The sequence below is a fragment of the Oncorhynchus mykiss genome, chromosome 11 (assembly GCF_013265735.2).
Source record: "Oncorhynchus mykiss isolate Arlee chromosome 11, USDA_OmykA_1.1, whole genome shotgun sequence".
In the NCBI taxonomy this organism is placed as follows: Eukaryota; Metazoa; Chordata; class Actinopteri; order Salmoniformes; family Salmonidae; genus Oncorhynchus; species Oncorhynchus mykiss.
The window spans coordinates 81,291,698-81,313,575 of record NC_048575.1 but is presented as its reverse complement, the minus strand read 5'-3'; the positions used below and the strand labels follow the sequence as shown (position 1 = coordinate 81,313,575).

The 21,878-nt window shown below is 44.0% G+C and overlaps 1 protein-coding gene across 2 annotated transcripts in view; it reads right to left on the bottom strand.

The window, feature by feature from the left end:
• Nucleotides 1–3,834: 3,834 nt before the first annotated feature.
• The window catches only part of arl15a (ADP-ribosylation factor-like 15a), a 115,336-nt gene continuing 97,292 nt past the window's right edge, over nt 3,835–21,878 (bottom strand). For both annotated transcript variants that reach the window (XM_036936519.1, XM_036936520.1), the window contains exon 4: nt 3,835–5,248. In XM_036936519.1, coding sequence (XP_036792414.1) covers nt 4,980–5,248 — 269 coding nt within the window. In that variant the 3' untranslated portion in view covers nt 3,835–4,979. The remainder of the gene's footprint in view (nt 5,249–21,878) is intronic.

The window sequence follows — 21,878 nt, the reverse complement described above, 5'->3', positions numbered from 1 at the left end:
GCCATATTTTAGAACTGGAGAATGTCAACACCATTAAAAAAAAATCCGGAATCTTCTCCAATAAAAAAATGGAGCTTCTGTGTTCTGAGTCCAAGGAGCTGGTTTGAGTTGGTTGATGTGTTCTGGAGTCCAAGGAGCTGGTTTGAGTTGGTTGATGTTTTGGCGGAGTTTCAGGAAGCCCATGTTGGGAACACATGTCCTGGTGCTGCCCCTTCTACCTTTCATAGATCCAGCCGTCAAATAGGGCGGGGGGGGGGGGGGACAAAGTCAACCTAAACCACTTATACTGTCACATAGTTCCTCATGTCTTCCACCTCCTGTTTATTCTCTATTCTCACTCTGGTGTGTGTACACAGGATAGGAGCCTTCCCAGAGCCTCCAGCCATGATGTCAGAGGTTTGAAAGGAAAAAAGAAAAGAAAAGAAACCATTTCTTTCTGGATAGAAAGTTACAGCAAAAATACGTACACTGTACATAATACAATACAATACATATTCAACTAATCAAGGGCTTGATTATAAGCTGACCAGTTGAATCAGGTGTGATAGTTGACCAGTTGAATCTGGTGTGATAGTTGACAGGTTGAATCAGGTGTGATAGTTGACCAGTTGAATCAGGTGTGATAGTTGACAGGTTGAATCAGGTGTGATAGTAGACAGGTTGAATCTGGTGTGATAGTTGACAGGTTGAATCAGGTGTGATGGTTGACCCGTTGAATCAGGTGTGATAGTTGACCAGTTGAATCAGGTGTGATAGTTGACCAGATTGAATCAGGTGTGATAGTTGACTGGTTGAATTAGGTGTGATAGTTGACAGGTTGAATTAGGTGTGATAGGGTTATATCCAGCATGTTTGGCCCTGTCCGGGGGTATCGTCGGACGGGGCCACAGTGTCTCCCGACCCCTCCTGTCTCAGCCTCCAGTATTTATGCTGCAGTAGTTTATGTGTCGGGGGGCTAGGGTCAGTCTGTTATATCTGGAGTTCGTCTCCTGTCTTATCCGGTGTCCTGTGTGAATTTAAGTATGCTCTCTCTAATTCTCTCTCTTTTTTTTACTCTCTCTTTCTCTCAGAGGACCATGCCTCAGGACTACCTGGCCTGATGACTCCTTGCTGTCCCCAGTCCACCTGGCCGTGCTGCTGCCCCAGTTTCAACTGTTCTGCATGCCGTTATGGAACCCTGACCTGTTCACCGGACCTGCTACCTGTCCCGTACCTGCTGTTTTCAAATCTACAGAGACAGCAGGTGTGGTAGAGATATTCTGAATGAATTGGATGCTTCAACAGTGTGCGTGCCTTCTTGTTCTGTACAAGCTTTTGGTTTTACAAATGTATTGCCACTGGGGCATGCCGGTATGACTGCTAAACTGCTTGCTGACTGTACACTGTAACGTTACTGCATGATTGTAACGGGTTTACTAACCGTTAGTTGTATTAGCTACAGACGACGTCAGAAGTTTACATACACATTAGTCAAATACATTTAAACTCAGTTTTTCCGCAATTCCTGACATTTAATCCTAGTCCAAAAAAAATCCTGTCTGTCAGTTAGGATCACCACTTTATTTTATGAATGTGAAATGTCAGAAAAATAGTAGAGAGAATGATTTATTTCAGCTTTTATTTCTTTCATCACATTCCCAGTGGGTCAGAAGTTTACATACACTCAATTAGTATTTGGTAGCGTTACCTTGAAATTGTTTATCTTGGGTCAAACGTTTCGGGTAGCCTTCCACAAGCTTCCCACAATAAGTTGGGTGAATTGTGTTCCATTCCTCCTGACAGAGCTGGTGTAACTGAGTCAGGTTTGTAGGCCTCCTTGCTTGCACACGTTTTTTCAGTTCTGCCCACAAATGTTCGATGGGATTGAGGTCAGGGCTTTGTGATGGCCACTCCAATACCTTGATTTGTTGTCCTTAAGCCATTTTGCTACAACTTTGGAAGTATGCTTGGAGTCATTGTCCATTTGGAGTCCCTCCTGCAGAAAAGCACCCCCACAACATGATGCTGCCACCCCCGTGCTTCACGGTTGGTATGGTGTTCTTCAGCTTGCAAGCCTCCCCCTTTTTCCTCCAAACATAACGATGATCATTATGGTCAAACAGTAAACATTTTGTTTCATCAGACCAGAGGAGATTTCTCCAAAAGGAACGATCTTTGTCCCCATGTGCAGTTGCAAACCGTAGTCTGGCTTTTGTATGGCGGTTTTGGAGCAGTGGCTTCTTCCTTGCTGATTGATTTGCAATTTTCGCACCAAAGTACGTTCATCTCTAGGAGACAGAACGCGTCTCCTTCCTGAGCGGTAGGACGGCTGCGTGGTCCCATAGTGTTTATGCTTGAGCACTATTGTTTGTACAGATGAACGTGATACCTTCAGGTATTTGGAAATTGCTCCCAAGGATGAACCAGACTTGTGGAGGTCTACAATTTTTTTCTGAGGTCTTGGCTGATTTATTTTGTTTTCCCATGATGTCAAGCAAAGAGGCACTGAGTTTGAAGGTAGGCCTTGAAATACATCCACAGGTACACCTCCAATTGACTCAAATGATGTCAATTAGCCTATCAGAAGCTTCTACAGTCATGACATCATTTTCTGGAATTTTCCAAGCTGTTTAAAGGCACAGTCAACTTAATGTATGTAAACTTCTGACACACTGGAATTGTGATACAGTCAATTATAAGTGAAATAATCTGTCTGTAAACAATTGTTGGAAACATTACTTGTGTTATGCACAAAGTAGATGTCCTAACCGACTTGCCAAAACTATAGTTTGTTAACAAGACATTTGTGGAGTGGTTGAAAAACGTGTTTCAATAACTCCAACCTAAGTGTATGTAAACTTTCGACTTCAACTGTACGTTGACTACTACGACGTTACTTTAGCTAATTTGGTGACAACAATGTAGGCTGTGTGTAGCGGTTATGATATGGTTTGGCTTGGAAAGGTTTTTTCGCCTGACAGACAGTTTATGTGTTGTGCATTGAAGTCCACAAGTGAAGGGAAAAGGTGAGAGGAGGAGAACAAAAAAGATACAAGAAGGATAACGTGGCTGCTATGAAAGTGAACTGATGTAATCGGGGATGTGTTGTTGAAAAAGGAACAAAACTGTGATAATCATAACTGAATTTGTCCAATAGAAACTCTAATTTGCAACTGTTGGACTAATGATTACACCCTAGATCAGCTAGATGCAGGCAAGAGTGTGCAATGTGGAATTGAATGTGTCACTGTCTGTCCATGTGTCACTGTCTGTGACTGCAAGCCAGGCCTAATCGGTCCAACATCATCAGTGCTCGACCTCACTAATGCTCTTGTGGCTGAATGGAAGCAAGTCCCAGCATCAATGTTCCAACATCTAGTGGAAAGCCTTCCCAGAAGAGTGGAGACTATTATAGCAGCAAAGGGGGGACCAACTCCATATTTACACCCATGATTTTGGAATGTGATGTTGGAAAATTGGTTAATGCACACTGTGATGCTCAACTACTGTATGACTCCTTCAACAAGGTTGAAGGCTGCAATTCATTTTATGATACCTGAAAATACCTTGATGACATTTTGCAAACATTTTGCAAATTGGATGCTTAGCCAAAACAACGTTGATCCTGTTTGTTCATCAGACGAAGACACTATACCATCTTTTAAAGGGAGAGTTTACCCCGAATACCAACTAATATGATTTTTATCCTAGGCAGTTTTTTTCGACACTTACTAGCCATACTTTGTTACTGTTAGCATTCTCAGTGAAACTTAACGTTAAACTGTTCTTGTAATTGTGTAATGAAACTGCAATTACTTTTGAAAAATAAAAACATTTTACTAGCACGTTGTTCCATAAGACTTTGGTATTTGCATGAGAACCTGTAACACAAGACGAATAGACGAATTTAAAATGTCTTATTCCTTGTAGTAACTCCACTACTATGTCATTATCAAAGACATTTCCAAAAGTAAACAACACATATCGCATATTGTAATAATACACATGCACAAGAACGTGTTGTCAAGTGTTTCAATAGTACTCTCACTCATTGTGGAAACATGTGTAAGTGGTCGAGGTGATTCCATATCCCTCGTGTAATTTCATTATACGCTATACGCTACATTAAAATTCATATCTAAGAGACCCTCCCAACCATGTGCTAATGATCATATATTTAGACTAATTCAACTGACTGTTGTAGTTTTTGGTTCATTTTTTTGGTGTTTGTTTTCAAATAACTTGCATATATTCAAATACCTTCAAATCTGATTTGGTTTTCTGAGTGGTATTAAACCGCTTTCAAATCTGATTTGGTTTTCTGAGTGGTATTAAACCGCTTTCAAATCTGATTTGGTTTTCTGAGTGGTATTAAACCGCTTTCAAATCTGATTTGGTTTTCTGAGTGGTATTAAACCGCTTTCAAATCTGATTTGGTTTTCTGAGTGGTATTAAACCGCTTTCAAATCTGATTTGGTTTTCTGAGTGGTATTAAACCGCTTTCAAATCTGATTTGGTTTTCTGAATGGTATTAAACCGCTTTCAAATCTGATTTGGTTTTCTGAGTGGTATTAAACCGCTTTCAAATCTGATTTGGTTTTCTGAGTGGTATTAAACCGCTTTCAAATCTGATTTGGTTTTCTGAGTGGTATTAAACCGCTTTCAAATCTGATTTGGTTTTCTGAGTGGTATTAAACCGCTTTTAAATCTGATTTGGTTTTCTGAGTGGTATTTAAAACGCTTTAAATCTGATTTGGTTTTCTGAGACCTGTATTTGAATATCAAAGAAAGAAACTAGTTGCCTTTTCATTTTAAATCTATATAAACTATATTTCACTATCTCAAGTATTTGAAAAGTTTGGTATTTTCATATAAACTAACAGAAAACAACTAGTTTCTGCCCAGATCCTGCTGTTGTGTCCTTCAGCAAGGCACTGAATCCCTAAAACTGCTCCAGGGGTGCCATGGTCTAGCTGCCCTCTGCTCTCCTAAGGGTTAAATCATGATCCACACTTACATTGGATGTTTGTGTACATTGGACAAATAGTCCAATCGTCTACCTGGTTGGGTGGGCGTGCAGCAGGTTTGTCCTGGTGGTTGGCCAGTATGAGGAAGGGTAGGGTGCAGAGCTGGGGGTGCTGCATGGCAGAGTGGAGCTCGTTACGGGCCGACTCCAACTCCTCGTCTGAAGAAGCGCTGTCCAATACGAATACCACACCCTGAGATCCCTGGTAGTACCGAGACCAGTACTTCTTAATGTTCTCCGCTCCTGGAGGAAGACGAGAAGAAACAAGAAAAAAAGCTGTTGTTACCTTCATCATCTCTTCCAACCTGAATAATGAAAATATATTCAACAACTCTTGGTAAAAAAAAAAATGTTATTGTTAAAAAACACTCCAGTAAGTCAGGACCGATTGAGTTACAGACACAGTATCCTATAATATACCCTGTATATACTGTATATACTGTACAATACTGTAAATACAGCATCATAAATTAACAGTATAAAATATACCTTAATATATACTATATATACAGCATAATAAATTAACAGTATTACACGTACTGTAATATATACTATATAACGCGTTATCTATAAAAAGTATACTCTATACTGTAATATAAAGGTACAAATACATTATCTATGAAAAGTATACTATATACTGTAATATATAGTATATATATATTAAGTAGTCAAAGTGGCCTGAAGTTTTTGCATATAAGAAGTCTTCTGAAGTAAGAGGTCTTCTGCCAAAGCTTGATTTTGTGAATATATGGATAAAAACAGCCAACCCTGTACCAACAACGCATTTATGTTTTCTGAAACCTGGCTCAAAAAATCTATTACAGACAAAAATATTGGCATAAATGGTAACAATGTTTTTCGTACAGATCGTAAATCTAAGGGTGGTGGTGTTGCTGTATATGTAAAAGACAAGTTCTCGGTGGTCGTTCTGACTTCTGTTACTAAACCGCAGCAATTTGAGTATCTGTCTCTGAACCTAAACCTTGGCTCTTCGTTAAATATTGTTGTATCTTGTTGTTATTGACCTCCATCTGCTACTGTTGGCTCTCTGCTACTGTTGGATTGTATTTTCAAATTGTTATCACAGAATGTCAACTCTGAGTTTGTCCTGATGGGTGATCTGAATCAGGACTGGTTAACATCTAGCTCTGATCATCTCTAAATGCTGTGCAATACATACAATCTCACTCAGATTGTCAACAGTGTAACGAGGTTGAATATAAAATATCCTCTGAAATCCTCTTTGATTGATTTGATCTCACCCAATACTCCTCATCGTTGTAATGCTTCGGGTATTTTCTGCAAATGACATAAATTATCACTGTGCTATTGACTGTGTCAGAGATGGTAATATTGCTAAGAAATCTCCCCATGTCATTACGAAAAGAAACTGGAAGCGGTTTGATATTCAAGGTTTTTTACATGATGTATCTAGTATTGAATGGAATAGAATGGAATGAATCCCTGATGTTGAACTAGCCTTTTCTTACTTCCACAACACATTCCAGGATGTATGCAATAGGCCCCTTTAAATAAATGCAGGATTAAGGACAGAGAGAAGCCTTGGTTTACTAAGGAACTTACTAAAATCATAAGGGAACGAAATGCTATGTGGGCTAAAGCAAGAGGGACTGGTTTGGCAGATGATTGGATGTCTTTTAAACGTCTTTGAATATATGGGTGTGGCTATAATCCGTAAAATGAAAGCAGACCACTACCTGAAATCTACTTCAGACAATTTAAATAATCCATCCAAAGTTTGGCAAGTAGTGAAGAGTTTGGAGTGCAAAAAAGATACACAGCTTCCCAAACAATTGTTGGTCGACACACAGACAGTAACTGAGAGAACCTCCATGCTGAAAGCCTTGAATCAGCATTTTTTAGATGCAGGTATTTTATTTGAAAAGGTTCCTGTCTCTCTGTCCCAGTGTATTTATCCCTGTGTTTCCTGTCTCTCTGTCCCAGTGTATTTATCCCTGTGTTTCCTGTCTCTCTGTCCCAGTGTATTTATCCCTGTGTTTCCTGTCTCTCTGTACCAGTGTATTTATCCCTGTGTTTCCTGTCTCTCTGTCCCAGTGTATTTATCCCTGTGTTTCATGTCTCTCTGTACCAGTGTATTTATCCCTGTGTTTCCTGTCTCTCTGTCCCAGTGTATTTATCCCTGTGTTTCCTGTCTCTCTGTCCCAGTGTATTTATCCCTGTGTTTCCTGTCTCTCTGTCCCAGTGTATTTATCCCTGTGTTTCCTGTCTCTCTGTACCAGTGTATTTATCCCTGTGTTTCCTGTCTCTCTGTACCAGTGTATTTATCCCTGTGTTTCCTGTCTCTCTGTACCAGTGTATTTATCCCTGTGTTTCCTGTCTCTCTGTGCCAGTGTATTTATCCCTGTGTTTCCTGTCTCTCTGTGTCAGTTCGTCTTTTATGTTCAAGTCAACCAGGGTGTTTTTTCCCATGCCCCTGCTTTTCTATTGTCTTCTTCTAGTCCTCCCGGTTTTGACCTTTGCCTGTTTTTTCTGAACTCCATTCCCACCTGCCTGACCATTCTACCTGCCCTGACCTCCAGCCTGCCTGACCATTATGCCTGCCCTGACCTCGAGCCTGCCTGTCATTCTGTACCTCTGGAACGCTGAACTGGTTTTTTACCTTTTGCCTATCCACAACCATTCTCTTGCCTAACCCTTTTGGATTGTTAATAAACATCTTGGACTCAAACCATCTGCCTCCCATGTCTGCATCTGGGTCTCGCCCTGTGCCCTTATAGTACGAACTGGCTATGACAGACCCAGCAGACTTGGACCAGCTCCTCCACGATGTCTCCCTGCAGTGAGACACCATTGGGAGGCATGAGGAGCTACTACAGGCCCTTCTGGAAGGGCTCCCTTCCCTGACGGAACGCCACGACCAAGGGTTCAAGGCTATTATGGAGCCAATCAGTGAGTTAGCTCAGAGGCAGCCTGCCACCTCTAAGAAACCCCAACCCCTCAGTAACTTTTTTCCTATTTGTGGTGAGTTTGTACAGCCTACCCCGGCTCCCCTTCATCTTCAAATAATATTTTTGCAGGAATCTCCTTGCGAATGATTTTGCCGAAGATTGTATCACCGCCGGGCTGGGCAACCTGAGCTTTTGCTATCTCACCCGCCACTTACACTTTCAGGAGCGATATTCTGGGGATTCTGGAATCTGCAGGGGTTTTCTTTCTCAGTGCTATCTTAGTTTTGAGCTACAGCCATCTTCGTTTCCTTCAGACCAATCTAAGATAGCGTATATTGTTACGCTAATGTCGGAAAGGGCGCTCTCCTGGGCTACGGCAGTTTGGAAGCAACAATCCGCCATTTACTGCAATCTGGAGGATTTCATGGGAGGAAGGTAATTCAAGTCTCCGTTAACCCGGGAGAGAGGCGGCCATTAAACTTCTTGAATTACATCAAAACCCCCTTAGTGTGGCAGACTACGCGGTTGATTTTCGCACGTTGGCCGCCGAGAGTGCCTGGTATCCGGAGTCCCTATTCGATACTTTTCTTCACGGATTGTCTGAGGTGGTAAAAGATGAGCCGGTGGACCTCAACTCCCTTAGCGCCCTCACCATTAGAATTGATGGACGCTTAAGGGAAGACATGAGTGAGGGGAGGTCACACTCGTTCATCCGCAGTGGCTCGCTCGCCTTCAAAGGAATCCGGAAGTTCCCGAAGGCAGTTTTTCCCGAGAGGATCCAAAGCCACCCGAGTTCCCTTGTGAATCATCAACGAGTTGGATACTCCTGAGAATATGCAATTGGGAAGAGCTCGGTTATCGGTTGGGGAACGCTCACATAGGCTGAGTTCTAACTGTTGTCTGTACTGTAGTGGGGCAGGACATTACATAGCTACCTGCCCTGTTAGGAAACCCTTGTCTCTGGTGGGTACAAGTACGTTGGTGAGCCAGACTGGGAGTTCCCTAATTCCCATCACCCGCACACCTTTCTTTGTGCTTGTGCCGTGGGGAGACCAATCTAAGTCTCCCGAGTGCTCATTGACTCTGGGGCTGATGAACGTTTTATGGATGCTACTATTGCTTCTGCGCTTGGTATTTCCACTCTACTTCTCTCGGTTCCCATGGATGCCAGGGCACTATGGCGTCAACCATAGTACTGTGTCGGTTCTTGTACAGGCTTCAGGTAACCACAGTGAGACCATACAGTTCCTCCTTATTGCATCTCCCCAACAGTTCCTGTTGTCTTGAGATTATTCTGGCTCCAAAAACACAACCCTGTTATTGACTGGACCACGAGCTCCGGGTTGGAGCCCATTTTTGCCATTCCCACTTTCTTAAAGCAGCACAGCCGAGACGTCTTCCTCAGGGCGTTAGCAAGGCTTTGGCTCTGCCATTCCCACTATATTCAAGCAGCACAGCCGTCCCCGAGACGTCTTCCTCAGGACGTTAGCAAGGCTTTGGATGTTTCTGCCATTCCCACTGAATACCATGACCTCCTTGAAGTTTTCAGTAAGGCACGTGCTACTTCTCTTCCCCCTCACCGTCCTTTTAATTGTGTCATTGATCTTCTCTCAGGCACCACACCACCTCGGGGTCGGCTATATTCTCTATCCGGGCCGGAGACCAAGGCTATGGAGGAGAACATATCTTTTACCCCTTTTTTCTCCCCAATTTCGTGGTATCCAATTGTTTTAGTAGTTACTATCTTGTCTAATCGCTACAACACCCGTACGGGCTCGGGAGAGACGAAGGTTGAAAGTCATGCATCCTCCGATACACAACCCAGCCAAGCCGCACTGCTTCTTAACACAGCGCGCATCCAACCCGGAAGCCAGCCGCACCAATGTGTCGGAGGAAACACTGTGCACCTGGCAACCTTGGTTAGTGCGCTCTGCGCCCGGCCCGCCACAGGAGTCGCATCCCTAAGCCCTCCCTAACCCGGACGACGCTAGGCCAATTGTGCGTTGCCCCACGAACCTCCCGGTCGCGGCCGGTTACGACAGAACCTTGGGCACAAACCCAGAGTCTCTAAAGGCACAGCTGCCGCTGCAATACAGTGCCCTTAACCACTGCGCCACCCGGGAGGCCCGGAGGAGAACATAGAGGAGTATCTGGCTACTGGGGCTGTCTGTCCGTCTGCATCTCCTGCAGGCGCAGGATTTTTCTTTGTGGAGAAAGACAAGATCCTGCGTCCGTGCATTGACAACCGGGGACTGAATGACATTACTGTTAAAAATCATTACCCCCTACCACTCCTCTCCTCGGCTTTTGAACCTCTCCAGGGGGCTACCATCTTCTCCAAGCTGGACCTTCGGAATGCCTACCACCTGGTTCGGATACGCGAAGGGGATGAGTGGAAGACAGCCTTCAACACTGCCAGTGGATATTATGAGTACCAGGTCATGCCGTTTGGATTCACCAACGCCCCACTGTCTTCCAGGGTTTGCTAAACAATGTTCTCCGCTGAACCGTTTGTGTTCATCTACCTTGATGACATCCTGTTTTTTTCCCTGTCTGCCCAAGAACATGTTCTTCATGTCAGGCAGGTCCTTCAGTGCCTATTGTTTGTGAAAGCCGAGAAGTGTGAGTTCCACTGCTCTACATTCGCCTTTCTGGGATATGTAATTGCTGAGGGTAATGTCCAGATGGATCCTGGAAAGGTGAAAGCAGTGGTGGATTGACCTCAACCTACGTCTAGGGTGCAGTTGCGACGTTTCCTAGGTTTTGCAAACTTCTACCAACGTTTCATTCGGGGTTACAGCACCCTGACGGCTCCCCTTTCGCCACTCACCTCCCCCTAAGTACTGTTCACATGGTCTCCAGCTGTCGAAAAAGCCTTTGTGGACCTGAAGCATTAGTTCACAACAGGACCCATCCTCATCCATCTGGACTCGTCTCGTCAATTTGTAGTTTGTAATTTGCTTCTGATGTTGGAGTGGGGGCCATCCTGTCTAAGCGATCTGCCTGGGACCAAAAGCTTCATCCCTGTGCCTTCCTGTCCCATCGTCTTAATCCTGCTGAGAGGAACAACAATGTAGGCAACTGAGAACTCCTGGCGGTCAAGATGGAGCTGGAAGACTTGAGGCACTGGCTGGCAGGAGCAGAACAGCCATTCTTGGTCTGGAGCGACCATAAAAATGTGGAATATCTCCATACAGCCAAGCGTCTTAACTCCAGGCAGGCCCCGGTGGGCTCTCTTGTTTACTAGATTCAACTTCAACATTTCCTACAGTCAAGCGTCTTAACTCCAGGTAGGCCCCGGTGGGCTCTCTTGTTTACTAGATTCAACTTCAACATTTCCTACAGCCAAGCGTCTTAACTCCAGGCAGGCCCCGGTGGGCTCTCTTGTTTACTAGATTCAACTTCAACATTTCCTACAGCCAAGCGTCTTAACTCCAGGCAGGCCCCGGTGGGCTCTCTTGTTTACTAGATTCAACTTCAACATTTCCTACAGTCAAGCGTCTTAACTCCAGGTAGGCCCCGGTGGGCTCTCTTGTTTACTAGATTCAACGTCAACATTTCCTACCGCCCAGGGTCCAAAAATGTGAAGCCTGACGCTCTCTCTTGCCTATACAGTTCCTCTGCCACAACCTCGACCTCCAGAACTCTTGCCTTGCCGCCACAGTGGGTTGGGGCATTGACACCCTGGTTCGCAAGGCACATCGCTCCCAGCCTGGACCTGAAGGGGGCCTTGCTAACTGGCTGTTTGTCCCTAACTCAGTCCGGTCCCCGGAATGGACTCATTTAGCTACGAAAAATACAGATAAACTCTCTAGATAGATAGTGTGGTTTACAGCTTATCATGAAAGCAAAACCTCTAGACTTCCTCAGATATCGTGCACCAGCTGTTGTTTCAAATATACGTAGATCATCCGCCCCTTGTCTTTACCAGAGGCAGCTGTTCTATCCGGCCGATAGTGTATAATCCGCCAGCTGTATGTTATTAATGTCGTTGTTCAGCCACGACTCGGTGAAACATAAGATATTACAGGTTTTAATGTCCCATTGGTAGGATATACGTGCTTTTAGTTCGTCCCATTCATTTTCCAGAAATTGTACATTGGCTAACAGTACAGATGGCAAAGGCAGATTAGCTACTTGTCACAAGGCACCCCGATCTCCTTGCGCAAAATCACTATCTCTTTCTCCTGCGAATGATGGTGATGAGGGCCTGTTTGGGTGTCTGGAGTAAACCCCTCTCGCCCGACTCAATAATGAACAACTCTTAGTCCAATTCAAGGTGAGTAATCTCAGTTCTGATGTCCAGAAGCGCTTTTCGGTCATAAATGACAGTAGCAGCAACATTATGTACAAGATAAGTAACATACAATATGAAAACACTAACAAAATAAAACGGTTGGTTAAGAGCGAATAAAACGGCAGCCATCCTCTCCGTCGCCCAATAGTCTCGGAGCTCTACGGGAATAGGATGGGAATAGAGTGAAAATATAGAGTGGGAATAAAGTGGGAATAGAGTGGGACGATAGTGGGAATAGAGTGGGAATATAGAGTGGGAAGATAGTGGGAAGAGAGTGGGAAGAGAGTGGGAAGAGAGTGGGAATATAGAGTGGGAATAGGGTGGGAATAGAGTGGGAATAGAGTGGAAAAATAGAGTGGGAATAGAGTGGGAATATAGTGGGAAGAGAGTGGGAAGAGAGTGGGAATATAGAGTGGGAAGAGAGTGGGAAGAGAGTGGGAATAGAGTGGGAATAGAGTTGAAATAGAGTGTGAATAGAGTGGTAACAGGGTGGAAAAAGAGTGGGAATAGGGTGGGAATAGAGTGGGAATAGAGTGGGAATAGAGTGGAAATAGAGTGGAAATAGAGTGGAAATAGAGTGGGAATAGAGTGGAAATAGAGTGGGAATATAGAGTGGGAATAGAGTGAGAAGAGAGTGGGAATAGAGTTGAAATAGAGTGGGAATAGAGTGGGAATAGAGTTGAAATAGAGTGGGAATAGAGTGGGAATAGAGTGGGAATAGGGTGGGAATGGAGTGGGAATAGGGTGGGAATAGAGTGGGAATAGAGTGGGAATAGAGTGGGAATAGAGTGGAAAAAGAGTGGGAATAGAGTGGGAATAGAGTGGAAATAGAGTGAGAATAGAGTGGAAATAGAGTGGGAATAGAGTGGGAATAGAGTGGGAATAGAGTGGAAATAGAGTGGGAATAGAGTGGGAATAGAGTGGGAATAGAGTGGAAATAGAGTGGGAATAGAGTGGAAATAGAGTGGGAATAGAGTGGAAATAGAGTGGGAATAGAGTGGGAATAGGGTGGGAATAGAGTGGGAATAGAGTGGAAATAGAGTGGGAATAGAGTGGGAATAGAGTGGAAATAGAGTGGGAATAGAGTGGGAATAGAGTGGAAATAGAGTGGAAATAGAGTGGGAATAGAGTGGGAATAGAGTGGGAATAGAGAGGACATAGAGTGGGAATAGAGTGGAAATAGAGTGGGAATAGAGTGGGAATAGAGTGGGAATAGAGTGGAAATAGAGTGGGAATAGTGGTAACAGGGTGGAAATAGAGTGGGAATAGTGGTAACAGGGTGGAAATAGAGTCCAGTCCAAACTTAATGCGATTGATTACATTAAGTCACTGATCTAAAATAACAGTGATGTTGTTCACCATTACAGAGGACAGTGATGTTGTTCACCATTACAGAGGACAGTGACGTTGTTCACCATTACAGAGGACAGTGACGTTGTTCACCATTACAGAGGACAGTGACGTTGTTCACCATTACAGAGGACAGTGACGTTGTTCACCATTACAGAGGACAGTGACGTTGTTCACCATTACAGAGGACAGTGACCTTGTTCACCATTACAGAGGACAGTGACGTTGTTCACCATTACAGAGGACAGTGACGTTGTTCACCATTACAGAGGACAGTGACCTTGTTCACCATTACAGAGGACAGTGACGTTGTTCACCATTACAGAGGACAGTGACGTTGTTCACCATTACAGAGGACAGTGACGTTGTTCACCATTATAGAGGACAGTGACGTTGTTCACCATTACAGAGGACAGTGACCTTGTTCACCATTACAGAGGACAGTGACGTTGTTCACCATTACAGAGGACAGTGACCTTGTTCACCATTACAGAGGACAGTGACGTTGTTCACCATTACAGAGGACAGTGACGTTGTTCACCATTACAGAGGACAGTGACCTTGTTCACCATTACAGAGGACAGTGACGTTGTTCACCATTACAGAGGACAGTGACGTTGTTCACCATTACAGAGGACAGTGACGTTGTTCACCATTACAGAGGACAGTGACCTTGTTCACCATTACAGAGGACAGTGACGTTGTTCACCATTACAGAGGACAGTGACGTTGTTCACCATTACAGAGGACAGTGACGTTGTTCACCATTACAGAGGACAGTGACGTTGTTCACCATTACAGAGGACAGTGACGTTGTTCACCATTACAGAGGACAGTGACCTTGTTCACCATTACAGAGGACAGTGACGTTGTTCACCATTACAGAGGACAGTGACGTTGTTCACCATTACAGAGGACAGTGACGTTGTTCACCATTACAGAAAGGAACAAAATCAAAATCTTTCCCTTATTGATCAACTTAATTAACAACAAACTTACAGCGGTGAATACTCTCTTTTCACAGAGTAATGTTTCATTTCTCTAACAAACAATTCATGACAACACGTCAGAGACTTGGACAGAGATTGTTTTGTTTTTCCCCGAGAAGTAATTATTACGATGCTGTAGCTATTATTATGTAACTAAAATGTTTTATTAAAAAAATAGAAAAAGGTTTCCCTGAATGTTTGAACACGATCACAGAATGTTCCATCGTTGTGTGTGTGTGTGTGTGTGTGTGTGTGTGTGTGTGTGTGTGTGTGTGTGTGTGTGTGTGTCTGTCTATTGTTGCATGCAACTCTGTCTGCATCTGTCCATAGCCCACAGGGGTTAGAGTGGCCAAGCTCACTGTGTTACGACAGACACACATAATGTAGACCATGTTGTTGTGTTACAGCACGCGCGCACAGACACACCATGTTGTTGTGTTACAGCACGCGCGCGCACACACACACACACACACACACACACACACACCGCTGTACTGTGTTACGACAGACACACATAATGTAGACCATGTTGTTGTGTTACAGCGCGCGCACACACACACACACACACACACACACACACACACACACACACACACACACACACACACACACACACACACACACACACACACTCCGCTGTACTGTGTTACGACAAAAACATTTCTCTTCAAAGTAAACACAGAGTTATTAAATCGCTGATTTTCAAACCCTGCCCCACCCCCATGGCTAACAACCTGGAACAGTGCTGTTCAAAATAACCCCACCCCTCCAATTTATAATCAACAACACATGGCTCCTTTTCTGTGCAGTCATTTGGGAGAGTAACATACCGTCTAGCTGCCCACCAAGGTTCAGTAACATACCATAGAGCTGCTCACCAAGGTTCAGTAACATACCATAGGGCTGCTCACCAAGGTTCAGTAACATACTGTATATCTGCCCACCAAGGTTCAGTAACATACCATAGAGCTGCTCACCAAGGTTCAGTAACATACGGTATATCTGCTCACCAAGGTTCAGTAACATACTGTATATCTGCTCACCAATGTTCAGTAGCATACTGTATATCTGCTCACCAGGGTTCAGTAACATACTGTATATATCTGCACACCAAGGTTCAGTAACATACTGTATAGCTGCCCACCAAGGTTCAGTAACATACTGTATATATCTGCTCCCCAAGGATCAGTAGCATACTGTATATCTGCTCACCAGGGTTCAGTAACATACTGTATATCTGCTCACCAGGGTTCAGTAACATACCATATAGCTGCACACCAAGGTTCAGTAGCATACTGTATATCTGCTCACCAAGGTTCAGTAACATACTGTATATATCTGCTCACCAAGGTTCAGTAACATACCATAGAGCTGCTCACCAAGGTTCAGTAACATACGGTATATCTGCTCACCAAGGTTCAGTAACATACTGTATATCTGCTCACCAATGTTCAGTAGCATACTGTATATCTGCTCACCAGGGTTCAGTAACATACTGTATATATCTGCTCACCAAGGTTCAGTAACATACCATAGAGCTGCTCACCAAGGTTCAGTAACATACGGTATATCTGCTCACCAAGGTTCAGTAACATACTGTATATCTGCTCACCAATGTTCAGTAGCATACTGTATATCTGCTCACCAGGGTTCAGTAACATACTGTATATATCTGCACACCAAGGTTCAGTAACATACTGTATAGCTGCCCACCAAGGTTCAGTAACATACTGTATATATCTGCTCACCAAGGTTCAGTAACATACCATATAGCTGCACACCAAGGTTCAGTAACATATTGTATATCTGCTCACCAAGGTTCAGTAACATACTGTATATCTGCTCACCAAGGTTCAGTAACATACTGTATATATCTGCTCACCAAGGTTCAGTAACATACTGTATAGCTGCCCACCAAGGTTCAGTAACATACTGTATATATCTGCTCACCAAGGTTCAGTAGCATACTGTATATCTGCTCACCAGGGTTCAGTAGCATACTGTATATCTGCTCACCAGGGTTCAGTAACATGCCATATAGCTGCACACCAAGGTTCAGTAACATACTGTATATCTGCTCACCAAGGTTCAGTAACATACTGTATATATCTGCTCACCAAGGTTCAGTAACATACTGTATAGCTGCTCACCAAGGTTCAGTAACATATTGTATATCTGCTCACCAAGGTTCAGTGACATACTGTATATCTGGTCACCAATGTTCAGTAGCATACTGTATATCTGCTCACCAGGGTTCAGTAACATACTGTATATATCTGCTCACCAAGGTTCAGTAACATACTGTATAGCTGCCCACCAAGGTTCAGTAACATACTGTATTTATCTGCTCACCAAGGTTCAGTAGCATACTGTATATCTGCTCACCAGGGTTCAGTAACATACTGTATATCTGCTCACCAGGGTTCAGTAACATACCATATAGCTGCACACCAAGGTTCAGTAACATACTGTATATATCTGCTCACCAAGGTTCAGTAGCATACTGTATATATCTGCTCACCAAGGTTCAGTAACATACTGTATATCTGCTCACCAGGGTTCAGTAACATACCATATAGCTGCACACCAAGGTTCAGTAACATACTGTATATATCTGCTCACCAAGGTTCAGTAACATACTGTATATCTGCTCACCAGGGTTCAGTAACATACCATGTAGCTGCACACCAAGGTTCAGTAACATACTGTATATCTGCTCACCGAGGTTCAGTAACATACTGTATATATCTGCTCACCAAGGTTCAGTAGCATACTGTATATCTGCACACCAAGGTTCAGTAGCATACTGTATATCTGCTCACCAAGGTTCAGTAACATACTGTATATATCTGCTCACCAAGGTTCGGTGTAAGTCATTAGAGGAAGAGACCTACATAACATGACTCACCCTGTCTGTCTCCCCTTCCCACTCCTCTCCCTCCATCCCACCCTGTCTTCCCTCCCCTCTCCTCCCCCTCCATTCCACCCTGTCCGTCTTCCCTCTCAATGTCTGGGTTGGCACAGCCTAGGGGGGAGAAGAGGGGAAGGAGAGTTACCCTCATTATGGGACTTGATCAGCGAAGAAAGATAAGTATTATTTTTCATTCCTCCTTCCTGCTTGTAACTTCCTTCCCTCGTTTGCTATCATGTGAACTGTTGTTATTCGCTCACACAGGAAGGTAATTGGGATGCAGTGACAAACTGTGAAGCCGGGCGAGTGTTTAGCCATTACTTACCTCTCCTTCTTATTGGGGTGGCAAGTTTTCAGACAAAGTGGCAGTTGGAAGTTGAATTTTCAATCTTTGCCTGGAAACTGGGTGGAATGTACATTTGAATCATTTATAGCAGACTCCCAGATCCAGAGCCACTACAGAAGTGAGTCATTTAGCAAACTCTCTTATCCAGAGTCACTACAGTAGTGAGTCATTTAGCAGACTCTCTTATCCAGAGTCACTACAGTAGTGAGTCATTTAGCAGACTCTCTGATCCAGAGCCACTACAGTAGTGAGTCATTTAGCAGACTCTCTTTTCCTGAGAGACTTACAGTAGAGAGTCATTTAGCAGACTCTCTGATCCAGAGCCACTACAGTAGTGAGTAATTTAGCAGACTCTCTTTTCCAGAGAGACTTACAGTAGAGAGTCATTTAGCAGACTCTCTGATCCAGAGCCACTACAGTAGTGAGTCATTTAGCAGACTCTCTGATCCAGAGCCACTACAGTAGTGAGTCATTTAGCAGACTCTCTGATCCAGAGCGAGTTATAGTAGTGTGAGTGCGTGCATTTTTCCCCATGAGAATCAAAACCACAAAGGCAGTTGAAAGCGCTATGCTCTCTGAGCCACAAGGGACCACAGGTCCAGTCATGTGTTTAGTTACTGTCTGACTTGACTGGCAACTCCTGCCACCTATTGGCCTGATAGGAGAAGATATTTTGTTTTCTAAACATTATGTAGGCCTGTCAGAGTCAGGGAGCATTTTATTTTTTTTAATAAATTTATGAATTAAAAGGATAGATGAACGAATGATTGGATGGATAGATGGATGGATGAATGCACTTGAATCCCTGAGTTGAGTACTTTATCATATTCTAGGCTATTGTCCAGATGTCTTGTTCTCTGTTAGGTAGAAACTAGGCTATGTATGGTACGGTCTCTTATTCTGCCGTGGTTGACTTGAAAAACCTTTCCCCCATGTATGCCCGACTCCTATCACTCACGCTTCTTCAACTTTTACCTTGAAATCCAAACATGTTGCTAATCGGACGTTTTGCTAATCAAACATGTTGCTAATCGGACTTTTTGCTAATCAAACATGTTGCTAATCAAACATGTTGCTAATTACTCATGTTGCTAATTACACATGTTGCTAATTACTCATGTTGCTAATTACACATGTTGCTAATCAAACATGTTGCTAATTACTCATGTTGCTAATTACACATGTTGCTAATCAAACATGTTGCTAATCAAACATGTTGCTAATTACACATGTTGCTAATCAAACATGTTGCTAATTACTCATGTTGCTAATTACACATGTTGCTAATCAAACATGTTGCTAATCGGACGTTTTGCTCTGTAACTCTAGTCAAAGCAAAGCTCCTTTGATGCTCTCTCTAACAGAAAACAGACTGCCTTTCTTTTCTCCCCCCAGGAAGAAGACCAAGGGAGAGAAGAACGCTAAAGTTACGTTAAAGCAGCAAAGTGCGTCCCAAACGTCACCCTGTTTAGTCGACTACCGACCAGGGAGAATAGGCTTCTGGTCAAAAGTAGTGTACTATACAGGCAATGGGTTGACATTTGGAATGCTGTAGAGTCTTTCGAAACCACCACCCGAGCATGTCTGTTTTAACCAACCACAGACCTCTGTAGAGTCTATCTACACCACCAACACGCATGTCTGTCTCTAACCCAGAAGCTTATAAGAAATCCCGCTATGCCCTCCGACGAACCATTAAACAGGCAAAGCGTTAATACAGGACTAAAATCGAATCCTACTACACAGGCTCCGACGCTCATCGGATGTGGCAGGGCTTGTAAACCATTACAGACTACAAAGGGAAGCACGGCCGAAAGCTGCCCAGTGACACGAGCCTAAATAACTTCTTTGCTCGCTTCGAGGCAAGTAACACTGAAACATTCATGAGAGCATCAGTTGTTCCGGACGACTGTGTGATCACGCTCTCCGCAGCCGATGTGAGTAAGACCTTTAAACAGGTCAACATTCACAAGGACGCAGGGCCAGACGGATTACCAGGACGTGTACTCCGAGCATGCACTGACCAACTGGCAAGTGTTTTCACTAACATTTTCAACCTCTCCCTGTCTGAGTCTGTAATACCAACATGTTTCAAGCAGACCACCATAGTCCCTGTGCCAAAGAACATTAAGAACACTAAACACTAACAAACTGCCTAAATGACTACAGACCTATAGCACTCACGTCTGTAGCCATGAAGTGCTTTGAAAGGCTGGTCATCAACAGCATTATCCCAGAATCCCTAGACCCACTCCAATTTTCATACCACCCCAACAGATCCACAGATGATGCAATCTCTATTGCACTCCACACAGCCCTTTCTCACCTGTTCAAAAGGAACACCTATGAGAATGCTATTCATTGACTACAGCTCAGCATTCAACACCATAGTGACCTCAAAGCTCATCACTAACACACAACACCTCCCTCTGCAACTGGATCCTGAACTTCCTGACGGGCCGCCCCCAGGTGGTAAGGGTAGGTAACAACACATCCACCACAATGATCCTCAACACGGGGGCCCCTCAGGGGTACGTGCTCAGTCCCCTCCTGTACTCCCTGTTCACCCACAACTGCGTTGCCAAGCACGACTACAACACCATCATTAAGATAGCTGATGACACAACAGCCTGATCACTGACAACGATGTGACAGCCTACAGGGAAGAGGTCAGAGACCTGACCGTGTGGTGCAAGGACAACAACATCTCCCTCAAAGTGATCAAGACAAAGGAGATGATTGTGGACTACATGAAAGGGAGGACCGAGCACGCCCCCATTCTCATCAACGGGGCTGTGGTGGAGCAGGTTGAGAGCTTCATGTCCATTGGTGTCCACATCACCAACAAACAAACATGGTCCAAGCACACCAAGACAGTCGTGAAGAGGGCACGACAAAAACCTATTCCCCCTCAGGAGACTGAAAAGATTTGGCATGGGTCCTCAGATCCTCAAAAAGGTTTCACGGCTGCACCATCAAGAGCATTCGGACGGGTTGCATCACTGCCTGGTACGGCAACTGCTCAGCCTCCGACAGCAAGGCACTAGAGGGTAGTGTGTACGGCCCAGTACATCACAGGAGCCAAGCTCTCTGCCATCCAGGACCTCTGTACCAGGCGGTGTCAGAGGAAGGCCCTAAAAATGTTCAAAGACTCCAGTCACCCTAGTCATAGACTGTTCTCTCTGCTACCGCACGACAAGCGGTACCGGAGCACCAAGTCTAGGTCCAAGAGGCTCCTAAACAGCTTCTACCTCCAAGCCATAAGACTCCTGAACATCTAGTCAAATGGCTTCCCAGACTATTTGCATTGACCCCCCCACCCCCATGCCGCTGCTACTCTCAGTTATTATCTGCACATAGTCACTTTAATAACTCTACCTACATGTACATATTACCTCAATTACCTCGAAAAGTGCCCCCACACATTGACTCTGTACCGGTGTAGGTAGACCTTACAGTGAAATGCTGAATACAACAGGTGTAGGTAGACCTTACAGTGAAATGCTGAATACAACAGGTGTAGGTAGACCTTACAGTGAAATGCTGAATACAACAGGTGTAGGTAGACCTTACAGTGAAATGCCGAATACAACAGGTGTAGGTAGACCTTACAGTGAAATACCGAATACAACAGGTGTAGGTAGACCTTACAGTGAAATACCGAATACAACAGGTGTAGGTAGACCTTACAGTGAAATACCGAATACAACAGGTGTAGTAGACCTTACAGTGAAATACCGAATACAACAGGTGTAGGTAGACCTTACAGTGAAATACCGAATACAACAGGTGTAGGTAGACCTTACAGTGAAATACCGAATACAACAGGTGTAGGTAGACCTTACAGTGAAATGCTGAATACAACAGGTGTAGTAGACCTTACAGTGAAATGCTGAATACAACAGGTGTAGTAGACCTTACAGTGAAATGCTGAATACAACAGGTGTAGTAGACCTTACAGTGAAATACCGAATACAACAGGTGTAGGTAGACCTTACAGTGAAATACCGAATACAACAGGTGTAGTAGACCTTACAGTGAAATGCTGAA